This window comes from Panthera onca, chromosome B4, assembly GCF_046562875.1.
Source record: "Panthera onca isolate mPanOnc1 chromosome B4, mPanOnc1 haplotype 2, whole genome shotgun sequence".
Taxonomy (NCBI): Eukaryota; Metazoa; Chordata; class Mammalia; order Carnivora; family Felidae; genus Panthera; species Panthera onca.
In genome coordinates this window covers 77,057,083-77,084,825 of record NC_138345.1, presented here as the reverse complement: position 1 = coordinate 77,084,825, position 27,743 = coordinate 77,057,083, and the positions used below count along the sequence as shown (strand labels likewise).

The following is a 27,743-nucleotide window of genomic DNA, read 5'->3' as shown; positions in this document are numbered from 1 at the left end:
CTCAGGTCATGATCTCACGGTTTGTGAGTTCGAGCCCCGCATCGGGCTCTCGCTGACAGCTCGGAGCCTGGAGCCTGCTTCGGATTCTGTGTCTCCCCCAATCTCTACCCCTCCCCTGCTCATGCTCTGTCTCTCTCTCTCAATAATAAATGTTAAAAAAATAAAATAAAAAAATAAAGAGGAGGGGCGCCTCGGTGGCTCAGTTGCTTGGGTGTCTGACTTCGGCTCAGGTCATGCATGATCTCACAGCTTGTGAATTCGAGCCCCGCATCGGGCTTTGCGCTGACAGCCCAGAGCCTGGAGCCTGCTTCGGATTCTGTGTCTCTCTCTGTGCTCCTCCCCCACTCATGCTCTGTCTCTCTCTCCTTCAAAAATAAACATTAAAAAAAAAAAACCTTTATTTTTAATAAAAAAAATAAAGAGGAATCAACTAATCTTTTTTTTCCAAAATGAAAACAGCTTTATAGTTCCTCTCATTGTAAACAATACATACTGTATATGTTTAATATTAAGAGTATAATCTTTACTCACTTTTGAACTATTATTCCTAAAATTAAGGTTAAGATTAACCATCCGTTAAAAACTGGTTCCTCAACACAGAATAAACTGTATGTGTACAAAGGCATTTTCCATGAAAGTAGCCCCCAGCAGCAGATGGACGCTTAACATTAGACAAGGGTAAGTAGGGCAGAATCACAGGGGGGCAGTGAAACACAGTTTCAAAAGTGCCATCAATGGGAATGAATTTGGGGAACTGAAAAGGCAGCAGGCTGTGATCTTGCTGACGTATAAAGAACGTAAGAGGGGCGCCTGGGTGGCTCAGTCGGTTAAGCGCCCGACTTCGGCTCAGGTCATGATCTCGCAGTTTGTGAGTTCGAGCCCGTGTCAGGCTCTGTGCTGACAGCTCGGAGCCCGGAGCCTGCTTTGGATTCCGTGTCTCCCCTTCTCTCTGGCCCTCCCAAGCTCATGCTCTGTCTCTCTCTCTCAACAATAAACGTTTAAAAAAAAATGTAAGTAAAAAGCAGGGTACTTTTAAGAAAATCTGCAAAGAAAGGAATATTATACACTAGGCACTAAACTAACAGCTTTTTAAAGTATCATTTCCTGAATGCCCTATTTGAGAGATAAGTAAATTGAGGCTCAAGGAAACTATCATTTACTATGGATGTCATGGTAAGATGTGAATACAAGACCTGAAACCATAACTATTTAATCCAAAACCCATGGAGGTTTTTTTGTTTTGTTTTTTACTCCACACTGCCCCTCTTCCTCTCACATTGTCAATCTGTCCATCTGGCAAACACCTACTCTTTTCAAGTTTCATCTCAAACATTATGTTCCCAACTGCTCCAGGTCCTTTCTTCCTACTTCACTGTGCCCTGCGGTTATTTCTAACGAGGTTACTTAACACTGGGAATTCTGTTTATTGGCATGTCTGATTCCCCCAGTCTTAAGGTGCCTAAGGACAGGGCCTGTATTCTGTGAATGCGTGCTCTACCCAGCAGAGACCCTCATGTATGCAGTAAACAATAAACATCAACAAATACAGTTAATAATCTCATTTGATGAATGAAGAGGGTCTCAGCTTCCTCACCTATAGAGAATATTGAACTATGATAAGCTTGAGGGCAAAAAGGCTCTTGCTCGACATCTCCACAAGTGAATTCATGATCTCCCCTCAAAACTGTTCCTATTAGTCATACTGCATTTCTTTCAGATCTTCAAATGTGTCTGCCTTGCTTTCTCTCACCTTCAGACTTTCACACATGCCATTCCCTCTGCCAGAAGACACTCCTTTTCTTCTCTTCATGTGGCCTACTCCTTTGAGTTATTTATTCTTCCAAGCAAACTTTCATTACTCCCTCAGACAAGTCTAGAAGCTCTGGCTGCCTCCCCATAGAACACGTTACCCCCTCTGCTCATGGCACTTATCCCAGTACTGTAACGGCCTGTTTTCTGAACAGCACCAGAATACAAGCTCTAGGGAGCTAAGGACCATATCCTGTCCCAACACAGCACTAATACCTTGCATATTTATTAAAGGTGAATAAATCAATGTCTTTAGTTGGGGTTTATCTAGCTATAGATGAAAATAATGGTTAAAGAAATATATTTAGGGATGCCTGGGTGGCTCAGTAGGCTAAGCATCGGACTCCTGATTTCGGCTCTGCACTGACAGCATGGAGCCAGCTTGGGATCCTCTGTCTCCCTCCCTGTCTCTGCTCCTCCCCTGCTCGCTCGCTCTCTCTCTCAAAAATGAATAAACATTAAAAAAAATACATATTCAGACAATTACTTCAACTCAGCTTTAGACTCAGGACAACTCAGACACAAGAAAACATCCTACTGTTAATTCATTATAATTAAGTAGGATGATATGTGAAGAAAAAGCATGTTTAGACGGGACTACCACCTACTGGTGACATAACAGTACTGTACAGATGTATACATCTGTATACATCACAGACCAAACAGAACCTCAAAGGATTAACTACAAATCATAGAACAAACACATTCAGCGTTAGGACAACAGTACTGATTCCAGCTGGGACACCGAGGTAACTGCACATTATAAACTCCATCGGAAAAGGAGCATTTTAATGAACCTGCTTATTTCTGCCGGTAATGAAATTCTCAAGACAAAATGCATTTTGCAACCTAAACCTAACATACAGACTCTTATCACAGCCCAGGTCAGTCTGACAAAGATGCTTGCCAAAACTATGCTGAAAAAGCCTCAGAAGGGTATTCTCAAGGAGTAGTACAGCTATCCCCCTGCTTACTGAAAATGTGTGTTCCATCACTTCACTTTTACAAAAAACCCACACTAATACCGGATTTCGCTAACCAAAAGAAATCCGAAGAAAGAGGATTTTCACTTTCAGGGAAAAAAGAAGAAAAGCGAAAACACCATTCAGTGTGTGTTTCGCAGCCTTCCCCCAGAACTACACCCAGCATCTCATGTCCGTGGCTTTGAACTCTTGTCTGTGAGCATCCAGACTTTACCTCGATTTACTTTGTTAGTAAGACGTGTCCTAAGGGAGCAGAAAAGCCTGAGAGATTCTTTTCCGGGTCTGGAACCACTGAAAAAAATTTCCGCATACATTCATGGTAATTGCTTCTTGGCTTTAGGCCACTTCTCCCTGAAGGACAGGTTTCATGAAGGAATGCTCTGATAGCTGAGGGAACCGGTACTAGCCCACTGCTCCTCAAAAGCTAACCAAATAACCATCATTTAACACGGACAATATAATTTTAGAGCAGATTACGCTGCACGCTCCACCGTGTAGCTGATGCCGGGAGATCTCATGCTTTTGTTTTTTGCGAGAAAGGAGAAAATCAAAAGGACCGTTTCCTCGCTTTGATCCTGCCTAAAGATAAAAAGAGGAGCTTCTATCACCCCACACCCTCCTTCTCGCTCATCAGCTCCACCTTTCCGCTACCGTTTCGTCCGTCTGTGTCATTACTGTACCCCACTCAACTGTAAGCTCCCCGAAGGCAAGGGCGGTTTCTGGAACCCTCCACCGCCAGCGGCTGGGCCTGGCACGCCGAGGGCGCCCGGAGCGCTCTGGGGGATCCCTGGCGGACCTAAACCGGTCCCGGGCAGCTGGGCGGAAAACGCTCGGAGGCCAAGGCCACGCTGCCCTCCGCGCCCCATTCCTAGACCTGCGACGGAGGGCGCTCGCCTAGGGCCGCAGAGGGGCCGCTTCAGACGCGAAAGCCACCCCCGGCGGGAGGTCTCCGGTTTTATTTTGGCTGAGGGGTGGGGGCCAAAGGGAGACTGACGACTGAAGGGGAAACAGCCGGGCGAGCAGGAGAACCGGAAGCGCGCTCGGCGCGGGGACAGCGGGCAGCCCCTCCCCCTTCCGCCGCGCGCCCTCCGCGCCCCTCCCCCACCGCGGCCGCCGCGCGCGACCCCCACCCGGCGCGAGACCCGACGCGGCGTCCCCTCCGACGCCTAGTCCCCGCGCCCTGCCGCTGCCCAGGGACACGGGAACGCGTCGCACCCCCGCCCCCTGCTTACCTGTGGCTGCCGCCTCGCCGCTGTCCGGGGCGGGAACTTCCACTCCCCCCTCCCAGGTGGATCCGAAATTCTCTACCCACTTCTCCACGCCCTCACGCGGCGGGGTATGTGCCTCTCCCAGGGATTAGGCGGAGCGGGGAGAATCTGTGTCACTTAACAGCCAACTGTCCTAGGCTACCGTTTCCTCGGCAGTCAGGGCCGCCACTGGCGGCATGATCTACACCAGGCCGGGGGCGGGGTAGGAGAGGGGGGCAAAACTGAGTAGTTGAGCGTGGGGGGTGAAGTTAAGGCGGTCCCTCCGCGCGGGCCGCCGTCCTACGTCACCGCGTTGCTCACGTGACGCGCCGCCATCTTGTGCCGGGTTTCTTCCGAAAACCTGGCGCACTTCCGGAAGGTGCTACTCCGGCGATAGTTGGCAAAGGTTTCCCGGAGTCGTTTTTCGCTTCAGGAAGTCTGCCTTCACTCTTCCCTCACCTCTGTTTTCGGAGACCCGCGACAGCTTGCTGGTGTCGGAAGGCCGCTCGGTACGGGGCCGCTCTCATCGATTCGAAGCGTCGTTCTGAGCTCAGCTGCTGCTTGGTCTGGGTTGGGTGATCGGGTCCCGAATGGTCGTCCTTGGCCTTGATCAACACTTCACCTGTCCGGGTCTTGTAGAGAGAAGTGACTTGACGCGTGGAGGTTTGCCCTCCTCATCTTCTCGTAGTTTACCCGGACTCTTTTTCTTTCTTTCTTTCTTTTTTAACGTCTATTTTTGAGACAGAGACAGAGCATGAACGGGGGAGGGGCAGAGAGAGGGAGACACAGAATCGGAAGCAGGCTCCAGGCTCTGAGCCATCAGCCCAGAGCCTGACGCGGGGCTCGAACTCGCGAACCGCGAGATCGTGACCTGAGCTGAAGTCGGACGCTTAATGGACTGAGCCACCCAGGCGCCCCTCCCCGGACTCTTTTTAACCCCAATTGCGTTGAGCTGCATCCTTTATCCCATTCGAAAGGATTTTCTCCAAAGACTGGTTGCACACGCACACACACGCACCCACGATGCCGGCAGGGTGTTTTGAGCGCCACTTCGCGTGGCACCTGAAACGGATTTACCACAGCTGTTAGAAGGGAGCGTTGTAAAATGTTACGCCGTCGTTTTAATGCATTACAAAAACTTAAAAATATTCTCAAATGTGTCTACCTTTCTGGAGAAGGGATTATGCATTGTTCTGATTTGTCTCTTTATCCGTTTCCTTGCAAAATACTACTTTATGGCTTTATTGTGATAACAGACAACAAATGATACATCTTTTAGTGTGTGCTTGACAAAAGTCCTGGGATGTTCTGGAGTTTTACTAGTTTGAGATCTCCACGACGTAGGAAACTGATTTAGTGGATAGAGCCCGTCCTGGTTTTGACCTTCAAGACTAGATAATGTGATTTAAAACTCGAGAGTTACTCTGCCAGACACTTCAAAGAGTTCACTAACGTTTCGCTAATGCCTTTCATTCAGCAAACATTGTTGACTACCCATTATAACTTAAAAACAGGTGTCTGCCCTTATTTTAGACTTTTGATTAGGCAAATTACCCAAATCTCTCTAAGCTTATCTTCCAGTTATCAAAATTGGGGAAAATATAATATTCAAGCCTTGTTCCAGAATTGTTCAAAGAATCAAAAGGTCATCTACCATAGAAAAGCAAAGTGTCCTGTAAAAGTAAGGAACCATGAAGAGGTTCTCAGACATCAGCCTTTCCTGATTAACAAAACCCAGCGCCCGTCATTCTTGAATCCAGAATATTAAAGTCTAGAAAGCTGGCTGTAAGTTTACTGTTCTGTGTTGGCTGTTTCTTCTTTGAACTCAGAATGCCTAACAAATGCTGATTGGCAAAAGGGGGTGGATGGACTGAAAAAATGTTACCATAAAAACAAACTTAAGTTGTACACAAACCTTCAAACTGTGCATGGATGGACTGATCCACTTCAGCTCCTCTTCCACTTGTAAAGCATCTTAAGCTTAGATACTATGTTGTGCAACGTGCCGCTCACAAGTATTTCCACCACACTTGTTTCTCATGGAAGTGCCACCTGCTGTACCTACCACTGCTCTGAACTTTGAGAAATAACTGCAGATGAAGAAAAAAAAGGCTTGGTTACGCCACACACGGTACTGAGTAGTAAGAATTTATAAACCAGATGGACAGGTCTTTGACTTTAGAAGTTAGGAAGTAAAGTGAAATAAAATAACCTAACACTCAAGAGCCAAAGGCAGTTGTCCAAAATAAACTGGTCAGGGGCACCTGGGTGCCTTAGTCAGTTAAGCGTCCCACTTCAGCTCAGGTTCATGATCTCACAGTTTGTGAGTTCGAGCCCCACATCAGGCTCTGTGCTGACAGCTCAGAGCCTGGACCCTGCTTCACATTCTGTGTCTCCTCTCTCTGCCCGTCCCCGGCTTACACTCTGTCTCTCTCTCTCTCTCAAAAAGGAAAATGTTAAAATTTTTTTTGAACGTTGGGTGGCAGTTTAATTTTTTTTTTTTTTTTTTTTTTTTTTTTTTTTTAGTGTTTTTATTTATTTTTGAGACAGAGATAGACAGGGCATGACCAGGGGAGGGGCAGAGAGGGAGATACAGAATCCAAAGCAGGCTGTAGGCCCCGAGCTGTCAGCACAGAGCCTGACTCGGGGCTCAAACTCACAGACCATGAGATCGTGACTTGAGCTGAAGTCGCTCGCTCAACCGACTGAGCCACCCAGGCGTCCCATAAAATGTTAAAAATTTTTACATAAACTGGTCAAGCCAGTGGTGGCACCTCTTCGGCTCTTCTGGTGCACTGTTTTCTATTAAGAGGGAGAGACATTATATTATAAGGAGATGGGTTTAATAATACTACCTGTCCCGTAAAGTTTTGTAGATTAAATGAGTTTAATAAATGTAAAATTAGAGCCACTCCGGGCACACAGGAAACAGTAAATAAATGTTGGATATTAATATGGAAAATGCTGCGGTGTAACTATGGAAATTCAGTTAAAAACCATTAAGGGGACACACACCTTGAGAAGCTTCATTGGTTAGCAAAAGGATGGAGCTGGAGTAGAGGACTTGAGAGCCATGAAACAGTGTTTGGAACAATCCACCTCTCAAAAGGCAGAAATTACAAAAGCTAGTAGATGTAGGCTTTATGGTCTAAGCAATAGGCTTGTTTCTGTCTTCTTTTGTGTTTTGTCCTTTTTCAATACTCAAGGCTAAACACACAGGAAAACCTAACCCCCTGCAGGGGGTTGTAGTTCCTACAACCATACTATTTCAGATAAATCAGCCCTGAAACTGTTTGCTGCTTCATGTTAACTGTGCTTGAACTGAACATCTAGAACTAGTCTATGAGCCCTGAGAGTGGTGGACAACTATCCCTCTTACTTTTTATGGAAACTTCTCACAGTCAAATCTATCTTACCAATAATGGGCACCTGACCCAAGCTGGCCATCAGAGTCTCCCCTGTGGAACTTGTCTTTGGCCAAAAATTAATCTTTCTCTAGGTAAATGGACCTAACGCTTGGGAGCTCTGTAATGAGCCTCTTCCATCTGTGAACAATGCAGAGCTAAGAGAGCGAACCAGTGGCTTTCTAGGCCCCAGTTCTAGAACTTGCCTGAGATACAGCTGCCTGCTCCAGCCCTTAGGTTCCACAAGCCATCCTTTGTCCTTGAAATGAATAGCGCTTTTCTACTTAAGCTAGTTTACTCTGGTTGCTGTTCTTTCTAGAGTCCTATCTAATACACCTGGGTGCAAGAGAAAGAATTTCCTTGTGACTTCGTCCCCTTCTCTGCACCCCATCACCTTACTCCACGCTGTCATCACTTCTTGCATTATGTATTGTGATGGCCTCCTAGCTGGTGCCACTAGTAAAAGCTTATAACGGCTAAGAATTGGTTATTGTTGTGTAGTTGGATTGTATAAGCAAACTATTTACCTTCAAGATTATTACTAACCAGTTGCAGCAAGTCAGCTTGGAACTGAAGTTCAGCTTATTGGAGGAACCTTCTTTATGTCGGTCACAGCAGCCTGCGTCATGAGCCTTTGTAAGCCCCTTGGTAGTGACACTGAGTGGTGCTATGAGTCATATCTTAACCCCCCCTCAGAAAAATGTGTTCACTTGCGAACAAATCCCTGGCCCTTCTAGGATGGAAGAAGCCTAGTGTTATCAACTCCTGAAGAAATAGTGTCCTATTATTTCAGTATTGGTTCGTGTCAATGTTTAGTTGAAGATTCAGAGACAGCAGTAGCTAAATAGGCCTTGGTAAGTGGGAGTCCATACCACTGGGCCCCAATATAGTCTCTACCTCTGCCACTGTGGCTACTCCATACATGTGCCCATTGTGCCGATTCTGACATGCTCAATGGCTGGCTGACATCAACCGGCCAGGTCACGTGTTTATTTAGACGTTCAGTGTCTTGCCCACGGTGGATGCTTTTTAGTGGGCGTTGACATGTGATGCAGAGACCTGTACCCCAGACCTTATTGTATCCAGTCTTCCAGTCTTTTTCCTTTCGAGACACTGACCAACTGGCCAGGCCATTTGCCACTGCCCATGAGTCCATTTATATTCTTACATAGTACACAGAATGGGTGATCATTTTAAAATCTGCCCATTAGATACATTTCCCTTGCAACAGAATGGCCATCACCCACCCATAGATCAAATTTGTACTCTTCCCCTAGGCTCCATTACAGCCATAGGTAGGTGCAACTGTAGTGTGAAACGTGGGTTTCTGGGGCGCCTGCTCCTGCAGATTGCTTGTGTCCTCTGATCCTGCTTAGGCTTGATGTCACGTGTGACATTTCCTTCTTATGATGGATTGGTGCTGGGCCCATCTGACTTTATGACTTGCTGTGTCTGACAGAATCCAGTCAGTGATGGACAGTTCCAGACGCGTGGTCACCTGGTGTCCCCTGGGCAAGTTTTCCGTCTCTTACCATGGCCCAGTAGCACACTCCGCTACAACTGGCGTGTTCTTGCTCCAGAGTTTCCACTGGATCTCGCCATCAACTACGCACCATTTCTTTTTCCACGACTGTCGCCTTCACCTCCATTGGTCTGCCGTATCATCAACTCCAAAGCTATATACTTAAAGCTGTCACCTGATGTATTGTGCACAGCAGTATTACCAGGGATGGCATGCATGTCTCCACCACCTGAAGAGGCCTAGCCAGGGCCGTGTTTCCTTCTTTGAGAAAGGGCACGTAAGATCCATTCATTTGGTGCTGCTGCTGCTGCTGCTGCTGTTGTTGTTAAGTAAGCTACGCCCAACATGGGACTTGAACTCATGCCCCCGAGATCAAGAAGTGCGTGCTCTATTGACTGAGCCAGCCAGGTGCCTCAGTAATTTGTTTCTATGTCAGGAGATACGTCAGCGTGCCCCTGATTGCTAGACCTCTGACTCTTCATAGTTTAATTTCCCATCCTCGGGATCTCCTGCAGTTTACCAAGACCTTCAGTGTACTAATTACATCTTGTTCCATCATGTAACATAACCCTGGGATAAAACTATACATGTATATTCTTATCCCTTCTACATGAATGTGAACTCCTTCTGATTCCCCTTTCTAAAAACTTTTAAAACACCAAGGGGCGCCTGGATGGTTCAGTCGGTTGGGCGTCCGACTTCAACTCAGCTCATGATCTCACGGTTTGTGAGTTCGAGCCCCGAGTCGGGCTCTGTGTTGACAGCTCGGAGCCTGGAGCCTGCTTCCCATTCTGTGTCTCCCTCTCTCTCTGCCCCTCCCCTGCTCATGCTCTGTCTCTCTCTTATCTTTCAATAATGAACAAACGTTAAAAAGTTTTTTTTAACTTTTAAAACACCGAGATATAATTGCCATGTAAAATTATATTAGTTTCAGATGTACAACATCATGATTTGATATGTATGTATTGCAAAACAATCACCACAGTAAGTCACAATAGTTAGCATCCATCTTCACGCATACAATTTTTTTCCTAGTGAGGAGAATGGACTGGAATGGAAAAGGACATATTTGTCAGTCAATGGCTACGTACTGTGTACCTGAGACCGTATTAATCTGATCTAGCAAAGGTATCAGACTGGGTACAACGGCTACAGCTGAGGCTACTATTTGGTTAAGCTTGCCCTGGTAAACTGCCATCCTCCAGGAATCTGTAGAACCAGACTGGTATACACCAGACCAGGGACCATTACCTCTGAATCCTGACACACTTACAGGTGGCACTCATCTCCCCACTCCCCCCTGAGATGCAACATTAATATCGTTATTGATTTATTATTTGGCTGGGTCAGGCCCAGAGGCTTCTCCGTTTCTGGACTTATGATTCGATTCCATTGATTGATAGGTCTATCCTTTGGCCGGTACCCTAGCTTCGTAGTAGGTTTTGAGATATGGAAGTGTGAGTACTCCAACTTTGCTCTTTTTCAAAATTGTTTTGACTTTTCTGAATCCCTTGCACTTCCATATGAATTTTAGGATCAGCGTATCCCCTTCTGCAAAATAGGCATCTGGGGTTTGGATAGAGATTGTGTTGAATCTCTGGATCAATCTGCGGAGAATTGCCATCCTAACAATTTAAAAATTTCCAATCCGTGAACATGGGGATGACTTTCCCTTTTAGATCTTCTCTAGTTTCTTTCAATGATTTTGTAGTTTTCAGTATGCAAGTTGGTACTTTCATTAAGTTATGTATTTTATTCGGTTTAAAGTTTTTTAATTTTTTACAGTTGATTTACTTACTTTGAGAGACACAGCACGAGTGGGGGAGGGACACAGAGAGAGGGAGAGACAGAGAATCCCAAGCAGGCTCCACACTGTTAGCACAGAGCCCAACGTGGGGCTCAAACTCACTTACCGTGAGATCATGACCCAAGCCAAAATCAAGAACCCAATGTTTAACCAACTGAGCCACCTGGGCACCCCAAATAGAATTGATTTGTATTTATCTATCTATCTATCTATTTATTTATTTGTTTGTTTATTTATTTATTTATGGTTTATTTATTTAGTTTGAGAAAGACAGAGACAGTGCGAGCAGGGGAGGGGCAGAGAGAGGGGGAAAGACGGAGAATCCCAAGCAGGCTCCAGGCCCTGAGCTGTTAGCACAGAGTCCGACAGGGGGCTTGAACTCACAAAAACGCTAGATCATGACCTGAGACAAAACCAAGAATCCGATGCTTAACCAACTGAGCCAACTGGGTGCCCCAAATAGAATTGGTATGTATGTATGTAAAGTTTATTTAGTTTGAGAGAGGCAGAGACAGTGTGAGCAGGGGAGGGGCAGAGAGAGAGGGAGACACAGAATGTGAAGCAGGCTCCAGGCTCTGAGCCGTCAGCACAGAGCCTGATTCGGAGCTTGAACTCACAAAACTGGGAGGTCATGTCCTGGGCCAAAACCAAGATGCCAACACTTAACTGACTGAGCCCCTAGAATTGATTTTTAAATTTCTTTTTTAGAATGTTCATTACTAGTAAATGGAAATTAAATAGGTATTTTTTTTTATTGATCTCGAATTCTGCAACCTTGCTGAACTCATTTTACAATTTGTACGTGTGTAGGATTATTTAATGTACAAGACATTTCATTTGTGACTAAAGATAGCTTTAATTCTTCCTATCCAGTCTGTATGTCCTTTTTTTTTTTTTTTTTTTTAGTTTCTGTTTCTCTGCTAGATTCCTTATGTAGGAATTCCTTACCCATTCATTGTGTATACATTTTCCTTTTTTTTTTTTTTCTCAAGATTTTATTTTTAAGTAATCTCTACACCCAGCCTGGGGCTCAAACTTGCAACCCTGAGGTCAAGAGTTGCACGCACTACCCACTGAGCCTGCCAGGTGACCCTACGTTTCCCTTTAAGTCTCGATATATATGTAACAGCTGATTTAAGCCTTTTGACTGCTAATTGTGACACCTTTTGACTGCTGATTACGGTTGGTATCTATTGACTGATTTTCTTAAGTATAGGGCATCCTTTTCTGTTTATTCACCTTTCTAGTAGTTTTATTACTGGAATGAATTATATTGCTTTACAGAGTGATTTTTATTTCAGAAGGCAGTTAATTTAAGAGGACTTAATTTCCAATCTTTTTCCTCTGTCATGGACAACAGCCGAAATTCCTGCCTCTTTCCATTTCTAGCTGCTTTTTTGTTTTCCTCCCCCCGCACCCTCCCCCCCTCCCCCCCCCCCCCCGCCGGAACTCTGGATTTTTCTCCATATAATTTAGTTTAGTCATCAGCCAAAGATTTTGACACATCTTATATGCAGATTTGAGGACTCCTACCTTCTGGGGCTCTCTCCTTTCACAGATTTCCCACCTAACTACTCTGACTTCCCTGACAACATGGAACTCTATCCTTTTACACCTTAAGCCAGTAGGCAGTGGCTATCAGTCAAGTTCCTTGGAATTATGGCAATGTCCTCAGACAGAAAAATCACAAACACACAAATGTCACCTATTGCATTTCATCTTTCAGAAGTAGTTACTCTCCCATTTCTGTCTCCTTGTGGTCATTTCCCAGTGCCACTAAATTGGAGTGGTGTATTACACAGCGACCGAAACAGATTTTATTTATAATTTTAATCTTTTCATGGGTGAGACTGATTTATTTGAAAACTGCCTTAGTCTGGTTTTGGTATCAAGAGGAGTCGGGATGGCTTTTTCTATGTGAAACAGGGATTCTCTGCCTTGTGAATTTGTTAAAATTCAGATTTTCTTATTCTTGAATGAATTTTCTATAGTTTATAGAAAATTATCCATTTCTTTTTTTTTTTTTTTTTCCAAAAGCACTTTTTTTTTTATTTATACAGAGTCCTAACCACTTCAGTGGCGGGGGGAGTGGGAGAGGTTCCTTTTTCAATCCAGGGGCCTCCATAATGTTGGTCTGTTGTTACCAAACACACAGGCAAGTGGCGTCCTGGATTTGGTAAACTAACTACATACAATGTTTAGTCTCTCTCTGCTAGAGCAACAAGGTGAGTATCAATCTCTGCTTCTGTAAGAATCCTGAATTTAGGATTTTCAACTGTCACCACTCCGACTTCTATTTCTGAAGGTTTGAAATCAATTGATAGAACAGTAGACAGGCATGTAATTGTAGTTTCCGCTGTGTTCAAATGTCCAATCAAATTTCTTGTTGACTCTTTTTTCAAGGAAGCTGGTTGGTTCAGTTTGTTTAACTCCTGCTGCAGTGGCTTTAAACCCACAGTAGTAACCCACAGGATCACACTTGTACACCTGAGGGTCTAGTTCTTCATCTATACCAATTAAAATCATACAACAACCAAGAGGCCTCATTTCAGCATTCTGTGTGTAGACCTGAGAAATAGCAGCAATTCTTCGGCACAGCGCGTCCACAGGCATCTCATAGCCATACTTGTACTTCCAATTAGCTGCCTCGTAGCGTGCCCTCTGTACCTGGGATCTGCTGTCCGCTGTCATTCCTGTCATCCCACAGCCAGGGTTTTCAGTGATCTTGAAGAAGTGAGTCGCTGTGCTAGAATCCAATAATTTGTCAGGTACTTTCTTCTGTGTGGCAATTACTGCCCAGTCTTTCCCTCTGACAGCTACTGATGTAAGGCCACCCTGGTTAATAGCCTTAAAAGCATATTCTACTTGGTAGAGCCGGCCCTCGGGTGAAAAAATGGTAATGTGGCGATCAAACCCAGCGCTGGAACCACGGGATATGTTGGCGCACCCGCCATTTCAAGCACTGTCTCTGAGCCCCCCAAAAATGAGCCATTTCATTTAAAATTCAAGTTTACGGCAAAATTATAATAATCCCTTAAGATTAAAAAAAAATACCAGAGTTGTAGTTATATTTTTTGTTTCCTACTAGTTGTGTGTGTGTGTGCGAATATTATCGACATTTTATTAGGTTAAGAAATCAAATTCTTGAACCCTATTTCCCTTGTTTTCTATTTATTAATTTGTTTTCCTCCTTATTTCCTTCCATCTTAGAGGGTCTTTTCCTTTGTTTAGTTGAATACAACTTAGTGTTTGTTTCTTAATAAATGGAGTTAATATAAATTTCCCTTAGATCTGCTTCTTAGGAATTCCCATTATTTGCAGATTCCATGTTGTGTTGTCAGCTGTGTCATACTTATTCATAGAAATGATCTCAGAAAGGAGTGTTCACCTTCATAGGTTGAGAACGGAGATTCAGAGAAGTGAATGAGGTCATTAGACCTCTATCAACTTCCTACTATCAGAATCTTGCCTTTACCCTTGTAGGGGGGTGGGAAATGCTTCCTCCCCTCAAAGGCTAATCCTTCTACCCATACTCTGAATCCCTGCCCCTCCTGCTTCCTCAATGGCCTTGCTTTGTCTTATCCCTCATTGCAGTATTTGGAACTTTTCCCTTTCTACTGACTCTTTTCCCCTGATGCAGGAATATTTTATTTCCTCCATCTTTAAAAAAAAAAATTTTTTTTTAAACATTTATTGATTTTTGAGACAGAGCATGAACGGGGGAGGGGCAGAGAGAGAGGGAGACACAGAGTCGGAAGCAGGCTCCAGGCTCTGAGCCATCAGCCCAGAGCCCGAGGCGGTGCTCGAACTCACGGACCACGAGATCGTGACCCAAGCTGAAGTCGGACGCTCAACCGACTGAGCCACCCAGGCGCCTCTCCTCCATCTTTTTTAAAACAGCCTCCCGTGATTCCTACACACCTCTTTGAACTACTGTTCCCTCTTTCCTTCCTGTGGGCAGAAACTTCTGGGAAGAGTAGCCTTCGTTCAGTCACACTTCTCTCCTCTCCTGAACCAGTTTTCTGGCTTCCGCCCCCCACGGCGGCAAGTGAAACTGCGAAGACCAAGGTCACCGGTGACTGCTCCGTTGCCAGATAGAGCACATGCTATTCAATTCAGGTTTTACTCAGCCTCGTTGTAGCTTTTGGCACTGCTGACCACTCCCTCTTTAAAACTCTTCCCTACGACTTCTTTGCCCATGTTCTTTCTTGGTTTTGCTACCTCTCCGGAGACTGGCTCTCCCTTCTTCCTCCGCCCGTCTTCGTAGTTGTTGTTTCCCATAGCTCCGTTACCGACCCTTTTCTCCCTCCACATGATCTTCCTTGGCAATACCATCCACTTCCCCGGCTTCAACTACCAGTTTTAAATGGATGTCTCCCAAATATCTAGTTCATGGTCACAGCTCTCCTGAGGCAGAGACCTCATGTTCAGCTGCCTTTTGGACCTCTCCGCTTGCATGTGCCACAGCACCCTCAAACGAATATGAACAAGATGGAGCACCGTCTTTTTCCCGACATCTATTCCTTCCCTTTTGTTCCCTACCTTGGTAAATGGCCCCACATCTACCTGACTCCCCAAGTCGGAAACCCAGGAGTTGTTTCGGATTCCTCCTTCCTTACCTGAAATACCCAGCAGTTGAAATCTTACCGTCTCCCAAGTTTGCATGTGTTGCCTCTTGTCTCCGTCCCATCACCGCCTTCGTTGAAGTCCTCTGGCTTGATAACCGCAGTTCCCGCAAAGGCCTCCTGACTGGTCTCCCCGCCTTGGGTCTTACCTGGCTTTCCCTAGGCACATGAATCCATTTTCTACATGACCACCCACCAGCATAATTTTCTAGGTTGCAAATCTGAGCATGTCATCCCCTTGCTATCAATCCCTCACTGGCGCTCTTTAACTCCCTGGATAAAAGCCCAAAGTTCCTAGCATGATACCCAAGGCCCTTGGTGATCTAGCCTTGGATCAAGCCCCCATGGATAACGATCTGCAACTTTTCCCCCTTCAAACCCTCCATCCTAATAACGAATTGTAGCTCCCAGAGAATGCAACTCTGCCTTTCTGCTTTGTTGTCTTTATCTGGCTGTCTCATCCTTCAAAACTCAGTTCAGGGGTTACCTCCGTCAGCATGTATATTCCTCATTATTCTCCCTCATCATTGGGTTGGGTGCCTGTCCTACCTGTTCCCACGGTCCACCTCTACTCATAACCCTTACTATATTGTACCGTTTTCCTGTATCCCCTCCAAAGCAGGGACTTAATTTTCTCTAACTTCAGTTCTTATTGCAGTGCCTTCGGCCTAATGGGTAGGCATTCAATAAATGTATGTTAGGTGAAAGAATGTTCCCAGCTGCCTAAATAGCTTGGATAATCGTTCAAGGACCAGTTTTAGTGTTGGAGAACAAGCACAATTTGATGGGCTCCTATCACGTTTCTTGAAACCAAGAAATGAAGAGCAAATGACTTATTGCTTTAGTAAAGGCTGAAATCCAGCCCAATCACACATGAGGAAAAAAAAAAATACAATTTATGATCCATAGTTTAAAACTAACCAAATGCCACATGGGTAGGAGGAAAACTCAACTTTAATTTTTCCTGAAAAAGGCTTCTTAGTTTTCAAAATGACTCTCTTTTGTTCCTTGACCTGTCTTCCAGTAACAGCAGTGATTTGCAATAACTTTGGATCTCTGTGTTCATTTTCCTTAGACCGCTCCAGCTCTCTGTAGGTTTTGCTATCTGAAGTTAAATTGAAGATGTATCAATTCCAATTTATCCATCCTCCCAATGTGTGAAGCACTAAACACAATCAGGCATCAATATTTATTAACACAAGACAAAGGAAACACATTCAATGAGTTAATAGAACACTGTCCAGCCAGATGTTAAATTTAAAAATGTATATCTAGTCTAATTTCAAATAAATAAAAAAACTTTATACATAATTACACAGTACTATAGTTTGAATTTGACACTGGTAAATACCTTGACAGAAAGTAAACAAAACATCATTTAGGACTAAAAAATTATTCTCATATCTTTACACTCTCTTCCTGTGGACAAATAACATGGCCCATCTACATATACCTAAACCGGAAATGTTATTATGAATGATAAAGAAAAGGCCTATTGTGTATCTGGAGTAGTGCAGCTTCTTGCTCCAAATACTCTTGCTTTTACATCAGAGCAGACAACGAAAACAACAACACTAAGGCATAGGTCATGTTGGAGTTTGAGGGTGAGGTGGTAACTCCTCATTGCTTTAGTCTAAAAGATTGCTGCGTATTCAAGGAAAGTAATTTATTTGGCCAAGATATTGAGCACCATGCCTGGGGCAGAGACCTTAACAAAAAACCTAAGGCCTCAGGCCCTTTGTTGATTCAACAAAAGCATTAAGCAAGCACTGCTCAGGGACTAAAGAAAGGAGAAACACTCGGATTACCAACAGACAGGCAATGGTCCCTAAACAGCCCGAGGCAGCACAACTTCAGGAGGAAAGGACTTGGTGGTTGTGGCGGTCTGGACCGGGGCCCTTTGTGAGGCAGGAAGTAAATAAAGGCTGTGGATTCACACTGATGCCCGCTGGCATGCCGGTCATTCCCAGGGTCTCACTGATACAGGAGATGACATTTGTGCAGCTCTAAGAATCCCTTGGGCTTAGGAATTTTCCTGAGGCAGCCCCTTCCTGATCTACCTCAATTACTTCTGCTGAGAGGCAGAAAGAGGTTCAAAGGCTTTAAGATGAATGGATTTCTCTTAACTGGAATGGGGCCTTGCTATTAATCTAGTTTTCTTTTTCACAGGCGTAAAAACCCAGACAGAATGTGTTCCAGAGTTTTGGCTAGGCTGTTTCTATCAATAATGGCCTTTTGGGTCTGTCCTAAGACCTTCTACCACAAAGGTTCTACTTAACGTGGAAAGAGCACAAGCATTGCGTCTTCAAGAGGGAGTTTTCTTATTCAAGTCTGTAACAGACCAGGCATTAAATCTGCAGATGACCCCCCAAACACCTCTAGCTAATGACTGGACTCTCTTCCCCTTCCAGAGGACACTTCACCACAGTTACTAATGAAGTTCCCAAAGACACAGCTCAGCTTTCTTTCTTCCACTAGCATATTCTGGCTTTGAGGGATAGGCAAAAGATCAATCGAGCAGCCACAAGGCAGAGAGCAAAAACTAGAGATAAAGCAGAGGTCTGAGGAACTACAAATCCAGATAATCAGATCCAAAGTAACTGGGAGTTGACCATACTCTGAGAGGAATGGAGTATCTTATTTGAAAGAATGAGTACAGATCACTTCGGTCCAATATCGTAGCCACTGGCCGCATGTGGCTACCGAAAACTGGAAGTATGGGTAGTCCGAATTGAAACGTGCTTAATACACACTGGATTTCAAAGGCTTAATAGGAAACAAAGAAAATAAAATATCTCACTTTTCATACTGATTCCACATGGAGATTATACTATTTTTGATATACCGGGTTACAAAAATATATTAAAATCAATTTCGCTGGTTTCTTTTTTTAAAACGTGATTACTAGAACATTTAAAATGACAGATGTGGCTCCCGTTATAATTCTAGCAGACACCCACAGTTGTATAGTGACAATTTTCACAGCAACCCAAAGGATAATACTCTGCCTATTTTTCTCTTAGAACTTGTGGATTATGGAGATAGAACTCTTTAATCTTCAGAAATCCCCTGCTTTGTTTAGTGAATTACTGAAAACTACTTTAGGTGAAAATTACTTTCCAAATAAGCAAGCTGTTTCCACAAACCGAACCGTAGCTAGTCACTGGGCTTTCTTGTCCCAGCGTAAGTGCTTTTTTTTGTACATCTTAGAACCTCTTCCGTCATGTGTAAACTAATTTCATCCAAAATGTCAAAAAAGAGATCTGGAACTGGAACATGCCTTGGGGTCTGCCCTCAGTGGAGAAAGAACTGGGAGGAAAAGAGGCTTGTGTAAAAGGGAGGCAAGAAAGTGGCTTTGAGCCACGAGACTGAGGGCAGCCCCTGGGAGTGCCACCATGGTGAAGGGTCTGGGCTTTGCATTATAAACCTTATTTTCAGGGTAATTACAAGTCTTAAAAATTGTTTAAAAACATATTTAGTTTACATGATGTTACAGTGGGGTAAATAATATGTATTATTAAAATAGTCTAAATAAATATTTACACAATAGACCAGAGTGGGTCAAAGAGAACCATTCTGATTTAACAAGTTAACTCTGTTCACTTGGAGCTTCTTTTTTTTTTTTTTTAAATTCTTAAAAATATTTCTGTAAGAAAAAAATAATAAAATTCAACTATATTCAAATACATGAATTATCAGACCAAAGAAAGGAAACCGAGCCAGAGGCCAAATTCAGTCCCATGCTCAGTCCACTTGGCCCGGGCACCACAGTTATTTCAAAAGAGTTTCTTGCACACATCAGACTTCCCCTATTTCAGCGTAAGCCTAGCTATTTTGGCAACCCGAATCAGTCAGTTTTGAGATACGGAGTTATGTCGCCTTTGCGGTTTCACGTGACTGTCGATCCCAGTGCCTTCCCAGCCTGTCATTCTTGTTCCTAAAATCCCTGCCCTCATGAACTGGAAGAACAGAGGACGCTTTTCAGTTTTCAGAAAAGAGAAGCTATATGTATAAACTGTAGACGCAGTTGACAATGGGCCTGGAAAAAGAGGAAATCCTAAATTCTTACCTGTCACTCGAAATTTGAAACACAGTTTCAACACTGGGGGCCACAGTGAGTTATTGTGGTTCCTTAGCATAGGGTGGGATCTAATGAAGCTTAGCCTTTTCATTAACATTTTGATTTTTAAACTGAGATTTTTAGCTTGTAGGAACAGGTTGAGTTCTTAAAAGCTTAAGCCGATTCTGGGAATGCAAGCTTTGAAAACAAACAGAGGCAGCTTTAGTTTATAAAACACATCAGCCAACAGAGACATAGTACAATGTGCAGCAAAACCTGTGATCGATTTGCACTTTTTAGTTACCTATTCAATTACACTGCATTAAGAGAACACTGAGATGCTCTCCAAGGAGAAATGTTTCTACTTTAGTTGTTAGGACTATACAAGCCAATGTGTCAGTTTTTTAGCTGAATTGTGTGTGTCTTCTTATTTACATGTTTAAAACACTGGTCAAAATGTTTTCCTGTCAAGAATTATATATATAGAGTAACTCTCATATTCAGTGGGTTATATCTGATTTGCTTATGGGTCAGCGGAAAGTAAGCCGAGTATCCGTGTTAACAAAACCTGCAGAATGTCCAGCGACGGTAAATCAGCAGAATACAGTACAGAGCGGGGAGCTGTGGAACTCCGACTACCCCCTTCGTGTGAATTCATTGAACTCCCTTACAAAATTCTAAAACAGCATTAGATAAAAATACAAGTATTTACAACAGATGAAAAAAATGCAACATGCATGTAATTGCTTTAGTAACGTGCTGCTCACGCTATGTCAAAGCTCATGACTAATGCGCTGTTAACATTTTTTTCATTTGCTACCACACAACTGCCCTTGCCTGTGTGTCCTGTGACTGCGGAATCCCACAGGATGAGATGAAGGGTATAATGTAACCATCTCAGCTTATTTCACATCATTTGAAAGCTTGCTCCTAGTCGCCGGTCTTGGGTCCTTGTGGTTTTTCAGGACGGCCCCCTGCAAGCCCCACAAGGCGGGTTACATGTTATAAGCCACGTAGATGGGGTCTAACTGGTCAGCCAGGAAGCTGTCCCGGAGGTGCATCCTCTGCTTCTCTCCTCTGGAGTTGATGGGGATAACACCTGGGTCCACCACAACCACAACGCCAACGATGAGGTAATGCTCTTCCAGGACCACATTTGTCACTAAAGGAACCAGATCTAGGGCTTCCTGTTCAGAGCCACACAGTTCTACGACCACCACGAGCAAGTTGGTCCACGTGAACACGGCACTGAAATTCCAACGACATTCAGTTAACCTGTCAGTCCGTTTACCAGTCATCTTTTATAGTACCTGCCCAAAACCTGTCCCCATTTCCCTGAGGACTGCCTTCTCTCTTGGATCCAACCAGAAGGCTGGCAGCCATGTCTGTAATATATGGCCTTGCCCCTGTGATCACAGTAGATCAGCTGAGCCATCCACAATCTCTTGGGGGTTTGGAAATGAGATTGGAAGTTGGTCAGCTGGTCACGTGAACTGGCCACATGTGAAAGGTCTGTGGTAGCCAGGTGTCCAAAGAAGCATAGGGAACGGCTCTTCAGGGGGCAGAGAAAGAATGGAGTGGATGCCCACATGGCTCTAGAAAGTGAGAGGACAGTGATTCCTGATGGCCTTCCCTTCCTTTGTTTCTACCTTTCTTGAGACCCAGAGAGACTTTGAGGAACCTCTGAGGTAGCTAGGTATTCTTTCCATTAACTCTCTCTTTTGCTTAAGTTTTTGTCTTTTTGTTTTCTTTTTGCAGAGTTTCTGTTATTTACAACAGAAGAGTTTTGACTAAGATAATATTCTTAGGGCCAACAGGAAGGGAGTGGACCTGTCCTTATCTGAGCTTAAAGTGCCCCATACAGTGTCTCTTCCATCATGCCATAAAAGTGCCATAAGGTAGAAAGTTGCCTTACATTGAGTGGGACTACTGGGTTAGGCTTGTGATATGCAGTGTTAAATGGCTTTAAAAAACAGATTCCATCATTAAAAAAAGGTACACAGCCTTTGGTTTCATTAAAAGTCAAAGGTCTAAAATTAGAGGTTAATCATGGCACCTCACTTCTCTGTATTATTCTTATAACTCACGGGCATTGTTCAGGTCTGAGGACAGACTCTGAGCAAAGCGAATGAAAATACTGACAAAGAAACATCTAGAAAGCATGAGCAACCATGAAAAGAACTGTGGCAATTTAGCATAGGTAAAAAACAAAAAACAAAAAAACAACCAAGGAAGGACATCCTACATTAAAAATGTGGAAAAGCGCACCTGGGTGGCTCAGTCTGACTTTGGCTCAGGTTATGATCTCGCTGTGTGGGTTCGAGCCCCACATCGGGCTCTGTGCTGACAGCTCAGAGCTTGGAGCCTGCTTGGGATTCTATGTCTCCCTCTCTCTCTCTCTCTCTCTCTCTCTCTGCCCCTCTCCTGCTCATGCTCTCATGCTCTGCCTCTCTCTCTCTCAAAAATAAACACTAAGAAAAAACTAAAAAACCTGAAAAAGAAACTGTAAAGATTCTGTATTATCAAGAATCCAGAATGAAAGCCAGGTAAAAACTAAAGAGTTTTAATTTTAAGGAATTTCTAGTCAGTATGAGGCAGGATAATCCTTTATCAGGGAGAATGTGGGGGAAATTCCTACACTGAGAAGGAAGCTGGATGAAATAATAACGATGCTTTTCATGTGCTTATCATTTGACAATTTGTGAGGCACATTCTCATTTGATTTTCACCATAATTAGGAAACAGCAGAAAAAGTATTTTACATGAGAAAAGCTGCCTGGTGGGAGAGCTGGGCCTTCAAGCTGGGTCTTTTGAACTTCCAGTCATGGTTCTTTCCACCTTATCACACCCACTTTCTAAAAGCAGATGACCAGTTCGATCGCTTCCAAAGGTAAGAGTCTATCCGTAGAAAGGACTCAACCCCATGATGGTTCTATGGAGCCTGTCTCAGTGTCTCCACGGCCTCCTCTGCCACAGCAGATGGCACACCAAGACAGGAAAGAATCGGTCCATTTATTTTCTTACTCCCCTAGGAGTTCTACGTCTGTAGGTGCTATTGGGTACAAAAGGCTGACTACTTAGATCAATTTAATGGACGCTACCGCTGAGGTGGGGAACCTATTCCGTGCAGGGGAATTTACCATTCGGCAATGCTCCTGTGGATCCGGGACACTGAGGTCTCAATATCGATCGGGTGGTATCGTAATCCTCTCAGCTCCAGCGTTTCGTCCAGAGCTCCCACCACATATAATGCATCATGACGCTCTGACAGAAAGAAAAAGAGAAATTTGGTTCATCAGACATAAGGAGTACGATGCAATGGTGGAGTTCAGGGCACAAGGTCAGACGGCCTGCCGTGTCCCCTGACTCCACCGCTCACCAGCTGGGTTAACTTTGAGCAAATTACTGGAGTCTCCGGTCCTGTTTCCCCCTCTGTGAGACAGGGAGAACTCTAAATGGCTGCTGCGAGTATTAAATGAGATAGTCCATGTAAGGGAGTTCCCATGATGCCTGGCACATTATAAGTGCTAAAAAAAAATTAGCCATTATTACTATTACTGCTGCTGCTGCTACCACCACTACGTCCCAGGAATTGTGCCCAGTGCTGGGAAGCAAAGATGACAAAACACAATTCCTGCCCTGAAGACACTTACTGTCTAGTGGGGAAACAGACACACAACAAGTACTCCATTGTGATGTGGTGGGCCCGGTGCGGGCATAAGGTTTGAGGTGAGCAGAGGACACCCCCGCCGGAGCTCAGCTCGAGGCTTCCGAGAAAGAAAAGCCGAAACCAGGCTGAGCTTTTACGGATAAATAGGAATTAGCCAGTGACAGCTGGGAGAGCGGTGGGGTGGGGGGTGGAGAAGATTTGAGAGGGTGAAGAAATGAGCATGTGTTGTGATCCCCAGACATCTTCAAGGAGTCCAGGTAGAAGGAGCAGGATCACAGAATACGGAGAGACTAGTCCTGGTTATTAATAGGCTTGTAATCCAGCGGGAACTTGGAAGAAATCCTTTTTTTTTTAAATTTTATGCACACACTGTATATACGTAAGTCTACATGGTTTATGTCTATATAGAAATTGCATTTTGAAGCAAGAGATGATTTTGCTAAGTCTACTGAATATAATATTTTCAGGAAAAGGTAACATTTCTGAAAAATTGAGCAAAACAAAGTGCTAGAAGCTGTTGGGGAGAGAAGGATGAGGAGGTCCAGCAGGGTTCCCATCATATGAGAAGAGCTCATAAAGACTTTGACTGCTCAAGGTCACAAAGCAAATGGCAGACAGAGGTAGGCTTCAAAGCCAAGGGACCTGGGGAGGGATAACTTCCTCTTCTCCACGAAACTCGGAAGAAACTGTGGCTGCTGGTCTCTATGGACCAGGAACAAGGAGCTTAGGAGAAAGGACTTGGCTCTAATTCAGGCCTGTAAAGTCCAGTGAGTTATTTGTATCAGTTCTTGAAATGCACGACACAGTTAGCGCTGGGCATTTCAACATGGCCATTAATGGCATCAGGAAGAAGAGCTGAAGGCAGGCAGCAGGGAAGCCAAGCCAATCAACTAAGGAGAGGGTAATGGGGGGCTGCCTACACCAGAGCCTTGCCAAGCAGTCTGGTATCTAACGTGAGGTGCCGAAGGGACAGAGCGCTTCAGCAAGACGGCTCCTCCACATCAGGGATCAGGCTCGATTCGTCTGCTCCCAAAATGGGATGTGGGAGTAGAAGAGCTACAAGATGAAACACCTGTCCTAGGAGCTTGTGCAGGGGTAGGATCGGCTCCATAGGGGCCGAGGGTGCACGGTCTGCCAGGGGCACTCGGTCGTCATCAGGCATATCTCCACGGCCGTCGGCCATGCTACCCCGTAGTTCAGAGATGCTGACGCGGTACCCTGGCGCCTGCATCCCAGGGACTCTTCAAATGAACATAAATTCATGTATGAGTTTAAGAATGGCAGAAGGGAATAATGAAACACACACACTCCACAACGGAAAGGCAGGCTGAGGAAGGCCAGCCGGAGACACTGGCTGAAACACAAAGCAGGCTGAAGGGCGAAGCGTTGCTGAGGAAGCTACCTCCAGTGGCCGCTGTGAGCTCGGTCCGGCGGACAAAACCAAGGTATCCTGTCCGAGCCCAGAGTGTCTGCGCAGCATCCCCAAAACTGAGGCGAGTGTTGAAATGATCGGCTTGAAGAGTCTCACTATCATAGATGGTGTAATAGCCACTGGCTGTGTGGGGACTGTTCACCCAAATCTACAACAAGAAAAAGGCATAGGTCACATTTCACCAGGAACATAGAACTGTATCAGTTCAATTCTCTTGGGACAGTTTTTTTTTTTTTTTTTCAATTCTCACTTTTATGTTAACAACAATAACAACACAACAAGAAAGGCAGCTGACACTTACCAAGTGTTTCCACTGTGCTAAACAGAGAGGTAAGTACTTTATATGCCTCAGCCCCATCAATCATGACACACGTGACAGTACAGTTACATACTATTATTATTCCTATTTTACAGATGAAAAAATGAGTTAAGGAACTCGCAGAGGAGGCAGAAACTACGAGACTCCCACCCAAGCCTGTACACAGGCTGCAGCTACAGCTGCACAGGCCGTGCTCTTAACCACGATGCTACACTGCCTCCCTGGCTGGCTCATTTCTCAACCACGTTCAGAGCTGCACAAAAGCAGTGGGGATCGTTTCTGCGCTTCTGAAACTCAGGTATAACACCCTCAGGAAAACACTACAGGGTATTTGAATTTACAATGTAAATATAGCAAGAGCTAAAAATGATAACACTAGTATTTCCTGAGAACCCGTTATGTGACAGGCACTGTTCCATGTGCATAACAGATCTAGGTATTCATGTATTTAACTGTCACACAATTTCATTAGGTAAGTGAGATAGGTGCAATTATTATTTATGGATGAGAGAACCGAGGGTCAGAGAGATTAAGTAGCTTGCTCAGTAGTTAGAAGCTGGTAACCGGCAAGCCCAGGCCATCTGGCTCCTGCACCTCCGACACTCCTCCCAGTAAACTACGGGATGCAACATCAGTGCCCCTCAGATATTTGAGGGAAGAAAAATTAAGTCTTTTACAAAATCTTTACAAAAAAGAGTCTTTATACTAATACAAAGATACATTTTAGAATAGAATATAAAATTTTAATGAATTTTAGGGGCACCTAGGTGGCTCAGTTGGTGAAGCATCTGACTTTGGTTTTGGCTCAGGTTATGATCTCACGGTTTGTGAGATGGAGCTCTGCACAAATAGCATGGAGTCTGCTGGGGATTCTCTCCCTCCCTCCCTCTCTCTGCCCCTCCTCCGCTCATGCTCCCTCACTCTCTCTCAAATAAACTTAAAAAAATTTCCATGAATTAAAAATATTTAGTATTTGTGGCTCCTTTCAGTTCTACTACTTAATAGGTGAGAACAGATAGGATTTGGCCATTTTCCTTTTCAGCTAAGGGAATGTCAGTGGAGAAATCTGGGAGTAGTTCTAATCCGGGTGCCTAAATCTTCTCTGCATCCTGGTCTCAACCTCCCTCTTTTTAGTCTCGAGCCTTACGGAGAAAGGTGGAAACTCTTTAAAAGACGAAAATTCACAGTGGAGGAAAAGCTAAATCCACAGTTTCGCTGACTTCTCGAATATGAACCCTAAAGTCTTTACTGCCGACTTTTCAGAGTAAAGATAAAAATGACACATACCTCTCCAAGGTGAGAGTCTCCTACAGGCCCTTTGGTCTCAGGATTAACAATAACCACTTTCACTCCAGGTAAAATCTGAGAATCAAAGGGAAAACACAAAGACTAAATCAAATCTAGTGATCCCTAGGAAATGCAGTCACCCCTCCACCCCTCTTCTAGTGAGGTGAGGGAGTACACAAAGACAGGGGCTAATTGATGTGATGCTCCCTGGACTGTCCTCAGTGGAGACTAGAGATACAATAAGATTCATCCTCAAAAATAACCAGGGAACCAACCAGTCTACCTTCTCTTCAAAGGGTTGAGAAATTGAGGCCAGAACCATAAGACTAAGGATCTGTACTCATGCGACTGCTCCTTCTCATGATCTATTCTGTTCACTGGTGTGACTGCAGTAAAACCCCTTAAAGCAGAAAGGGCAGCAGGGAGGGACTGTCCACGAGGCTTGGCTCTGATCTACAGTGAAAGCCAGTTAGAGGAACTTGAAGAATAAGAGAGGACGGTGGCAGCGTAGCAGGAGAATGGATCCTGACCCTGGGATCATGAGAGACATCACATGCTTGGGATCTCCCTCAGGAGAGAAAAGGAAGAACAGGTGTTGGCTGTGAGAATGGCTCACGGCTTCTCTGGTTACCCATATTCTGTCCCTTAAACCTCCTTTTTCATCGTGGGTGTCTAGAGTATGAGGTTAGTTGAGAAGTGCTACAGTGATTATCTGGTCTCATACACCTAAGACCTCAAGGAAGGAAGAGAACAGATCGTTTGCACAGGTCTGGGCCAGGCACTGTGCAAAAGCTTCTGAGGCTCCCAACCACTAGCTGAGGCAGATGGAGATCTGACAAGATGGTAAGAAGATCAACCCAACTCCACTCCAAAGAGGTTAAATGGAAGAGAGAAACTGGAGTGAGCACCTCGTGGGCTTGATCCGCTGCTTGATAGGTTATGCAGGATTCCTTTCTTTCTTTATAATTTCCCCCTCTGCCTTTCAGAATTACTAGAAGGAATTCTGAGGCATCATCACTATGTCTTCAAAAGGGTGAGAAACTTGATAGCTTAGGCTGATGTCTGATCACCCTTAGTAAATTGTTCAGAACTGCTCCAGACTTCATGCTGTGTCCCTTCAAAATTCCTATGTTGGGTTGCATGTAATCTACCCAGATCCTCAATGTGATGGTATTAGGAGCTGCAGCCTTCCATCATGTGTGATAATACAGCAACAAGACGGCCACCTATCAACCAAAAGTCCCTCACCAGAATCTGATGGTGCCTTGATCCTGGACTTCCCAGTCCCCAGAACTGTGAGAAGTTTCTGTTATTTATATGCCACCCAGTCTATGGTATTCTGTGACAGTGGCCCACATGGACTAAGACAATAACTGTGTCCCTCCTTGAACATTTTAAAGCATCATTCTAATCTAAGAAATCTTATCCCCATAGACACTCACTCTATATATCTGTAATCTCTTCGTCATTTTGATTTCTCTCTCAATTTTAAATACATGTATGCCTTCCCTGATCTTCAACCACACCTCACTACTCCCCCCTATTTTTCTCCTCGTAACATTGACAAAAATAGAATTG

At 44.5% G+C, this 27,743-nt stretch overlaps 2 protein-coding genes and 1 pseudogene across 9 annotated transcripts in view; all 3 read right to left on the bottom strand.

Moving 5' to 3' along the window:
* ATF1 (activating transcription factor 1) overlaps positions 1–4,504 on the bottom strand; it is a 75,843-nt gene extending 71,339 nt beyond the window's left edge. Inside the window, exon 1 of one of the 5 annotated variants that reach the window (XR_009617287.3) lies at positions 4,025–4,501. The gene's annotated coding sequence lies outside the window, so the exon portion shown is untranslated. Of the gene's footprint in view, positions 1–4,024 lie in introns of all 5 variants that reach the window. The other 4 variants (XM_060657637.3, XM_060657638.3, XM_060657634.3 and 1 more) reach the window with 4 other exon arrangements.
* Positions 4,505–12,614: 8,110 nt separating this feature from the next.
* LOC132694387 (proteasome subunit alpha type-6 pseudogene) lies at positions 12,615–13,582 on the bottom strand (annotated as a pseudogene).
* A 2,985-nt stretch (positions 13,583–16,567) lies between these two features.
* Positions 16,568–27,743, bottom strand: part of DIP2B (DIP2 acetate--CoA ligase B (putative)) — a 224,407-nt gene continuing 213,231 nt past the window's right edge. For all 4 annotated transcript variants that reach the window (XM_060657640.3, XM_060657642.3, XM_060657641.3 and 1 more), the window contains 4 exons: positions 26,166–26,240; positions 24,530–24,707; positions 22,598–22,721; positions 16,568–20,705 (listed from right to left, as the gene is read on the bottom strand). In XM_060657640.3, coding sequence (XP_060513623.2) covers positions 20,453–20,705; positions 22,598–22,721; positions 24,530–24,707; positions 26,166–26,240 — 630 coding nt within the window. In that variant the 3' untranslated portion in view covers positions 16,568–20,452. The remainder of the gene's footprint in view (positions 20,706–22,597; positions 22,722–24,529; positions 24,708–26,165; positions 26,241–27,743) is intronic.